The sequence below is a fragment of the Pangasianodon hypophthalmus genome, chromosome 22, assembly GCF_027358585.1.
Source record: "Pangasianodon hypophthalmus isolate fPanHyp1 chromosome 22, fPanHyp1.pri, whole genome shotgun sequence".
Lineage (NCBI taxonomy): Eukaryota > Metazoa > Chordata > Actinopteri > Siluriformes > Pangasiidae > Pangasianodon > Pangasianodon hypophthalmus.
The window spans coordinates 455,834-465,833 of NC_069731.1; the positions used below are offsets into that span (position 1 = coordinate 455,834).

General features: G+C 46.0%; 1 protein-coding gene across 1 annotated transcript in view; it reads right to left on the reverse strand.

Moving 5' to 3' along the window:
• The window catches only part of slc4a7 (solute carrier family 4 member 7), a 45,450-nt gene that overhangs the window by 25,740 nt on the left and 9,710 nt on the right, over positions 1–10,000 (reverse strand). Inside the window, 4 exon segments of the mRNA XM_053227902.1 lie at positions 987–1,175; positions 1,257–1,417; positions 1,549–1,687; positions 2,833–2,976. Coding sequence (XP_053083877.1) covers positions 987–1,175; positions 1,257–1,417; positions 1,549–1,687; positions 2,833–2,976 — 633 coding nt within the window.

A 10,000-nucleotide genomic window follows, 5' to 3' on the forward strand; every position in this document is an offset into this window, starting at 1 on the left:
ACACACACATGTACAGATATACACGCACACACACGCATACACACACACGCCTTTGCACACACACATGCAAACGTGCACACACACGCGTGCAGATATACACACACACACGCATATACACATGCATACACACACACACACACACGCATGCACACACACACTTGTATGCGCATGCAAACGTGCACACACATGCATACACACACACGCCTTTGCACACACACATGCAAACGTGCACACACACGCGTGCAGATATACACACACACACACACACACACGCATATACACACACACACACGCATACACACACACACGCATACACACACACACGCATGCACACACACACTTGTATGCGCATGCAAACGTGCACACACATGCATACACACACACGCGCCTTTGCACACACACACACAAACGCGCACACACGCATGCACAGATATGCACGCACACACACACGCATACACACACACACACACACGCATACACACACACACACGCCTTCGCACACACACACGCCTTCGCACACACACACACACAAACGCGCACACACGCGTGCACTGATATGCACACACACACACACACACACGTACGCGCACACACACACACACGCCTTTGCACACGCACACACATGCGTGCACACACACACACACACACACACACACACCTGCAGTTAGCAGAGGGCTTTACTAAACTGTGCCCCCTTGCAGGACATGCTCATTTCCTCATGCAGTAAAATTCCAAACAGTAAACACACACCCACACACACACACACCCACACACACACACACACACACACACACACACACACACACACACACACACACACACACACACACCCCCCATTTTTACCTTTTGTGTTTGTTGTTTTTGTGGACAGGAAGTAGATGCTACATGTGATGACAGTGAAACCTGTACGTTTTGGAAGCGAGGCTCTGTGTGGAGTGTTTTGAACAAAGCGGGGGTGTGTGTGTGTGTGTGTGTGTGTGTCTCACCGTTCCGGTCGAGTAAGTGCGGGTCCGAGTGTTTCTTGCCTATATCGGCGAAGGAGCGCACGAGCGGGATGCGATTGCTCAGCTTCTTCTCGCTCTGGTGATGATGTCGCTTCAGCACGGCCTCCCGAACCTTCTCCTTCAGAGACTCGTCCAGCTGCTGCGACGCCACCATGCTGTCGATGATCATGTCTGAACGAAACACACGCATCTCAAACACACCGAGCAGCACGAAGGCTAGCCAAGCTACACGCTAACCACGCTAACGCTAACCTGCGATCTCGTCGATGGCGTTAGCTCTCATGTCGAGCAGCACGGTGCCGTTCATGATGTAGCTGCGGAGCTCGAACAGGCTGTGGAGCGAGAGAGTGGCTACATACGGCTTACTCCACCTCTCACCTCCATCCTCCACGTCCTCCTCAAACTTCAGCCACCTGCACACACACACACACACACACACAAATATATAAATATATAAGTGGGTGTGTATTTCTGGTTGTTGTGTGTGTGTGTGTGTGTGTGTGTGTGTGTGTGTGTGTGTGTGTGTGTGTGTGTGTGTGTGTACCTGGCCATCTCCTTCCACTCGTACATCTCTCCTTCGAGGAAGTGCAGCTCATCCAGTTCAGTGAACAGGTCGTGGGGAATGTGCTCTTCATCATCATCCTCAGTACCCAGAATAAACTGAACACGCTGAGAGGGAGTGTCTGAGGAAGAGGAGGAGGAAGGCCAAGGTTACTCCCTATTCCCTACTCTGGAACAGTACTTATACGGAGTACGTTATATGTAGTTTAAAACTGTAAGGAACCTCACTGTCGCGCCGCAACCGCCCTCAGCGTCGCCCCCTAACCGCCCGCAGCGTCGCCCCGTAACCGCCCTCAGCGTCGCCCCGTAACCGCCCGCAGCGTCGCGCCCTAACCGCCCGCAGCGTCGCGCCGTAACCGCCCGCAGCGTCGCCCCCTAACCGCCCGCAGCGTCGCCCCCTAACCGCCCGCAGCGTCGCGCCGTAACCGCCCGCAGCGTCGCCCCGTAACCGCCCGCAGCGTCGCCCCGTAACGGCCCGCACGGTCGCGCCGTAACGGCCCGCACGGTCGCGCCGTAACCGGCCACACCGTCGCGCCGTAACCGGCCACACCGTCGCGCCGTAACCGCCCTAAGCGTCGCGCCGTAACCACCCGCTGCGTCGCCCCGTAACCACCCGCAGCGTCGCGTCGTAACCGCCCTCTGCGTCGCGCCGTAACCGCCCGCTGCGTCGCGCCGTAACCGCCCGCTGCGTCGCCCTGTAACCGCCCACGCTGTCGCGCCGTAACCGCCCGCATGGTCGCGCCGTAACCGCCCGCTGCGTCGCCCCGTAACCGCCCGCACGGTCGCGCCGTAACCGCCCGCACGGTCGCGCCGTAACCGCCCGCACCGTCGCGCCGTAACCGCCCACGCCGTCGCGCCGTAACCGCCCGCGCTGTTGCGCCGTAACCGCCTGCTGCGTCGCCCTGTAACCGCCCACGCTGTCGCGCCGTAACCGCCCGCATGGTCGCGCCGTAACCGCCCGCTGCGTCGCCCCGTAACCGCCCGCACGGTCGCGCCGTAACCGCCCGCACGGTCGCGCCGTAACCGCCCGCACCGTCGCGCCGTAACCGCCCACACCGTCGCGCCGTAACCGCCCGCGCTGTTGCGCCTTAACCGCCCGCAGCGTCGCTAAGTAACCACCCGCATGGTCGCGCCGTTTTGTCTACACTAGAGGATCATGTTCACTACGTAGTGCATCAAATTAGGGAACAGAAGGAGTGACAGTGTAAAACAAACACACCGGGACATGAGGTGTGTGTGTGTGTGTGTGTGTGTGTGTGTGTGTTACCGTATGTGGGCGACTCTCGTCCGTCCTCGCGCTCCGAGCCTCTGTCTCTCCGTTTGCGGTGGTGTCTGTGTCCTCGATGTCGATGCCGTCTCCTGCTCTGTCGCCCCAATGGGACATGGACCCCGACGTACACGGCTCTGTGACCTAATAACACAACGTAAACAAAAATCACTCCGTGCATTTAAACACACAGTCACACTGTTGCTAGGCAACTGGGGAAATATGGACTATGGAATGTGGAAAACATTTGATGATGAGAGTAAAAACACAGCAACAGTTTAAAAAAAAAAAAGCACTCATGAGAAGGAACTACTGGGAACATCAGCATTTCAGTGCTTTGTGTCACGAGACTGTTGGGAAATTTCGCTTTCTGCAGATGTTTATTAGAAAGTTCCTCTTAAACCTGGTGAACCCACGATCCAGCCAGAATGCAGGAGAACATCAGAGTCAGAATTCCCCTAACGTAATCATTCAGAGTGAGAAATGGAAATGGAATGTCACTGCGCTTTGAATGGCAGGAACACGGCACGTTAATAACAACAACACGCTCACGCAGTAGCACCACACTGGGTTTATCCTTGTTCACGCGGCGTCGAGCTGAATCGGGCATGTTTCATCACGACTCACAGGGCCGGAAAAACACCGAGCACCACGACGAAGACACGTTAATCTGCAGTAATGCGCTCCAACACACACTTTATCCTCCATAATGGTGTGTTATCATGCACTGGGGTGTGCGGAGGTGTGTGTTAAACCCCTTCATGAGGTTAAAAGGCGTGTTAGGCTACTAATTCCCTTCTGGGATGGGATTAGTTTTGTTCTTTAGACTGCGAGGTAACTCCATCCTTCACAGGTGTGACCGTGATTTGATTTCCGTCCCGATCGCGGCGTCCGTTTCTCTCCATGCCTGAGAAAATTCCCACTGAGCCCTAATCCAGGCTGTAATTTTACACACACGTCTTGTTATCTTAAATCATTAAATTCATCTTTGTTTAATAATTTTTTTTAACAAATCAGCGAGGTCTAGCTTTCACCTTTATGTCAATAGAAAAAGGTGCTAAAACTTTTTACTCTCGTTAAGAAATCTAGACTGCATGAATATGCAAATCGGGAATGCCCCCAAACCAGTTCCTTATAATAATACTGATAATAATAACAAGATGTTTTATTTATATCCCTCCTTAGCTCAAGGTCACTGTGCATTCCAAACTAACAGACACAGGAGAAGAACAAACAAAAGAGTAATGATATAAATATTTCAACTGTTAGGAAAAGAGCAAAAGGAACCGCTGTGACCTGCACTCATCCGCACACTGTTAGCTGAGTCACTCTTACACGTGATGATGTAGTAATACTAAAAATTCTAATTTCTCTAAAATAAATAAATAAATAAATGAAAATACTGCAGTGACTGAAGTAATTTTCACACTTCTCAGTCAAATGAACTCCCTCGAAAATAAATTATGTATAAAATATACAGCTCCATAAATATTTAAACACTGACAAAGTATATAGGAGTTAGAGTTAAAAAATTTACTGACTGACTTTCAGCTTTAATTTCCATCCAGATCGAGTGAACAGTGTAGGAATTACAACACGTTTTATACACGTGGGCGCAAAAGTAATTCCACAATCAGCTGCTCAGGTGTTCCATGGCCAGGTGTGTGTTATTTCCTCATTACTTCACTTACTGGTAAAGCACATAAAAGGTCTAGAGTTTATTTCAAGTGTGACATTTGAATTTGGAATCTGTTGCTGTTAATTCTCAGTATGAAGTCCAAACATCTCACTGTCAGTGAAGGAAGCCATCATTAGTCTGAAAAATCAAAACAAACCCATCGGAGAGATCGCAAAAACATTAGGCGAGGCCAGATCAACTAATTAGTACATTATTAAAAAGAAAGAACGCACTGGTGAGCTCAGGAACACCAAAAGGCCTGGAAGACCATGGAAAACAACTGTAGTGGATGTCAGAAGAATTCTTTCCCTGGTGAAGAAACACCCCTTCACAAGAGACGAGCAGATGAAGAACACCATCCAGGAGGTAGGCGTATCTGTGTCAAAGCCAACAATCAAGAGAAGATTTCACTAGAGTAAATACAGAGGCTTTACTACGAGACGTACACCACTGAACAGGAACAACATCCTATAGAGCGATGAGATAGATGAACTCGTAGCAGAGTGATGGAAAGAGAAGAGTATGGAGAAGGGAAGGAACTGCTCATGATCTGAAGCGTACCACCTCATCTTATGGCGTGGGCGTAGGCGTGGGCGTGGGTGTGGGCGTGTACGGCTGCCAGTGGAACTGATTCTCTTGTGTTTATTGATGATGTGACTGCTGACTGAAGCAGCAGGATGAGTTCTGAAGTGTACAGGGCGATATTATCTGCTCACGTTCACACACATGCTTCAACACTCAGTGGATGGAGCTTCACAGTGCAGATGGACAATGACCTGAAGCGTACTTCAAAAGCAACCCAACGCTTATTTAAGGTAAAGAAGTGGAGTGTTCTGAATGGCCGAGTCAGTCACCTGAGCTGAATCCAACTGAGCTGCATTTCACCTACTGAAGGTAAAACTGGAGACACAACGCCCCGAGAACAAACAGGAAGTGAAGACAGCTGCAGTAAAGACCTGGCAGAGCTTCAGCAGGGAGGAAACCCAGCACCTGCTGATGTCTGTGGATTCCAGACTTCAGGCCGTCATTGACTGCAAAGGATTCGTAACCAAGTATTAAAAATAACCGTTTAATTTATGATTATGATTAAAAAGGGGAGGGGCCAGATATAAACAGCGCTGCAGTTCCTACACCATTCACCGGATCTGGATGTAAATTAAAGCTGAAAGTCTGCACTTTGACCTCATGTTCTTTATTTAATTTCAACTCCAATATACTGTGATGGTCCACTAAAACAACAAGAACTCTGTCAGTGTGCAAATATTTATGGACCTGACTGTGTTTTATAAACTTTATGGACTGCATCCTGTCTGCTAATAAAAGCATCAAACATGTAAATGAATGTAAATGAAAGCAGCACGAGGTCCCAAGCTGGAGGAATGAAGACGATGACGATGATGATGACGATGATGACGGGGATAAAAGCCTCCTTTATTTCACACACAATATCACGACTGTTAAATAAATGTATGAGCCATAAGGTGGTCATGTGACCAGGCGTGACGCAGAACCCCGGGCTGAGAGGAACACACGCTTTCTGATCACTGTGGGTTTGTTCACAGGAGTCCGGCTGTGAAAGTTTTATCAGATGCGTATTTTATTACAGACACCACCTTCAATAACAAACACGGACCATCCTGATAGCGTGTGTGTGTGTGTGTGTGTGTGTGTGTGTGTTAATGAGCTGATGAGTAGGGTTAGTGTGTTAGAGTAGGGCTCACACTCACCTGCGCAGAACTCACACCGAGTTTTCTCATTTAAAGTAAATCAGAAATGTTCCTGCACCGTGTTTCTCTGACTTTATTTATTTATTTTAAGTTAATTTAGTTAAAAGCGTGATGTGAGAAGCAGGAACGCTGCGACTCGGAGTCAAATCAGTGACGTCCTACAGCCAAAGTTTTAATAACCAACAAAGGCCACCTTTAATTCAATCCTCTCAATCCCTAATAATCCTTCTCTCGCTCTGTGTGTGTGTGTGTGTGTGTGTGTGTGTGTGTGTGTGTGTGTGTTTTAGCTGTGGGAAAGTCGTTTGAGAAACTATGCCAAGCGAAGGAGAGAAAAGCCTGAGAAACTCAACACCACATTTCACTGATTACTGTCTCTGTGCAAAATATTTTACATTAACGCTAAATTACTAACCGTCTCATACACACACACACACACACACACACTTTTATTAAATACAGAAGCAATTAACCACTTATTTTATATCACATTTACAACAAAAAATATTTCATCACGTCAAATTACCGGATGAAATTTCTTAATTTTCCTCAAAAACTCAGTATATATATGAAATAAAATAAATGCAATTATTATTTTATAATTTTATAAATCAGTGCTGAAAGATATACAAGATATATACATACGGTTATTATTAAATTAAATTAAATTAAATTAAATTCACACTTTTACAGATAAAGTAGGAGTTATAACTCTAACAGTGTAATATAGAAAATTTAAATTTAAAACAGCAATAATCAATATTCATTTTGTTTTATTCTTATTTTATTAAGTAATTTAGCTAGAAATGTTCCTTATGTCATGTTTTGACAATTCTCTCGGTTGTATTGACTGACATTCGGTATATTGAAATACGTATTTTATGAAATTATTCTTAAATTTTAAAAAATACACTCAGCTGGATGGAGAGATGGAGATGGAGATGGAGAGCGTTCTGTGTGCGAGTGTAAAGCTGTGAAATTAATTCTGCTTTTAAAAACATGCAGCTAAACTGAACACGCCCTAGCTGATAAAGCGGATTTTCCTCGTTCGCTTTTATACACACACACACACACACACACACACACACACACACACACACACACACACACACACAGAGAGAGAGAGAGAGAGAGAGAGAGAGAGAGAGAGAGAAGCTCGTGCAGAGTAAACAGCAGTGTCGGTGCAGGATGGAGCGCGGTGGAGAAGTGGATATGGAGTAAAATAAACAGACTGCAGTCGAGCTGCGGGTCAGAGTTCAGTTACGAACCATTAAAAAAAACTACACGGGATTTATTCCAAAACCAGCAGAGAGAAAAACTACAACAGGAACAAACGAGTGCTGATTACAGCTGATAACTGAGTGGAAAAAAACAGGAGGAAGAAGCAGAGAGCAGAGCAGAGAGTAGAAGAAAGCAGCAGTGGTGTGGTGTGAGGGTTGAAGTTGTGCATCACGATTAAAAAAAGTATTTAAAACTCTTACAAGTGGTGGTTTTTTCATCTGACTGCAAACTCGACGCGTCCCGATCACTCCGCTTTATCCTCCGTGTGTTTGCGCCGTGCGGCACGATGCTTACTGTTAACACCTAAACTAGATTATTTTCCTATAACCGCACAGTCTCGAGTGCTTTATTCCTCTTACACCACAGAGATTCATCAGGATTACAATCTTCAATTTACTAATGAACAACATGTCACCCTTTTTATCTGTTTATAGTTACATGTAATATTCAGTGAAACGAGCAAGTTCCTGTTCTCACTTACGTTATAGCAGCTATAAACACTCGTTCCTCACCATCCTCTCTTTATTCTCTCTCTTCAAGTTAATAAGAGAAAAGATTTACGCAGCTCTTTGTTTTTTTATTATCAAGAAACACCTCTGCTGTGAAGATGCCAGAAAACCACTGACACTGACACTGGAGACTCCTTCCATAAATGTTAACTAAACATCTCCTTACAAAAAAAACGTCACCACATACAGCTTCCTTTGTTAAACAACACGTTGTTTTTTTAAAATTTGTTTATTAATAGCCTTAGATTATGTGGAGAGTCTGCTGTACACGTTTCTATAGTAACGGCTCATTCACAGCGACGTGTACGGCAGACGCTCCACTCATAATAAACATGTTTTTTAAAATTGTTGATATGGTGAAGTTTTCTTAAAGTAAGGAGAGGTTTATTTAATATTTATGGAAGGATGGAAGGAGTCTCCAGTGTCAGAGGTAAAGCTGTAGCCTTCAGTTTTCCGATGTCTTCAGGACAGAGGAGTTTACGCTTCTTTGCGGTTTCTCAGTAACATGCGGAACAAGCTGCGATTTTTCTCTTATTAACTTGAAGAGAGAGAATAAAGAGGCTGCTGAGGGAACGAGTGTTTATAGCTGCTATAACGTAAGTGACAACTTTGTTCTTTCGTGGACGTTTCATGATGTTAAATGTAACTCTAATGTGTTCTTTGATGAATGTAAAACTGTAATAGTTGGCAGGCTGCTGTGGCGTAAGAGGAATAAAACACTCTGTTCGAGCGCCGTCTAAACACAAACACACGAGTGCAGTGAGTGGAAGGATGATACGTGATTACGCCATGTTTAATTATCTGTTCGTTAACTGTTATAATCAGAGTAATCGAGTTAGTGAGGAGGCATGTGACGGTATAACAGGATACACACACACACACACACACACACACACACACACACAGAGAGAGAAGCTCGTGCAGAGTAAACAGCAGCGTCGGTGCAGGATGGAGCGCGGTGGAGAAGTGGATATGAAGTAAAATAAACAGACTCGTATTTAAAACACTTACTTTACTGTTCACTCAGAAATCTTCTTCACTACAGCGACATTTTACCCAAAAGAAGTCGTCATGTTTTCACCGCGCGCTCACACCAGCTGCGTTTCCTCAAAACACTCTGATCTAGTGCTGCGTGTTTACTGTGTTTTTGTGATTTGTGTAATAAACGGATTTAAACAGAGCTCAGTGTAGACGCGAGTGTAACAGCTCCTGTTTAATCAGTGAGATCTGGAAACACAGAGTAATCCTGCTTAACGCTGTTAAAGCTCTCCGTGTGTGTGTGTGTGTGTGTGTGTGTGAGTGTGTGCGTGTGAGAGAGAGACAGGTCAGCTCAAGGGCTCCGCCGGCATTAACACCATCACGCTCACTCTGTTCCTGCACGTTTCATAAAACATGCAAAAAAAAAAAAAAAAAAGTGTGGATTACAAAACATAGTGTAGTGCAGTGTGATGACGTCATCAAAAAGCGCCGCACGTAACTAAGCATCCCAAACTAATGCACTAAATATTTAGTCAAAGTGGTATGATGAAACACTGTTGTGTGTGTGTGTGTGTGTGTGTGTGTGAGATTTGGAGGTTTGGCCAAAAAATGTTATCACGAGTGGTTTAGAATTTTATCTTACCACGTAGCGCAGTGGAGCAACAGGCAGTTGCCATGGTAACCGGGGCTCTTCTCCGGCAGCACATCGCAACTAACGGCACTTATTAATGTGCATTACTGCAGCTGACATCACTGCGTCACTGAAGTGATTTGGAGATTTGGGACGGAGCCATGAAGAGAGCGGAACACACACACACACACATACACACACTTGCTTACGTTGTCATGGGAACGGCTGCGTCCCAAACCGCATTTTAATGTTCTAAATAGTTTATCTAAACTTTTAATAAATCATTATTTAAAAACACACTCATGGGCTGCGTCCTAAACCACACTAAAGTGTTCGACTCGGTACAAAGTCGGAAGAGTTCCAGCTC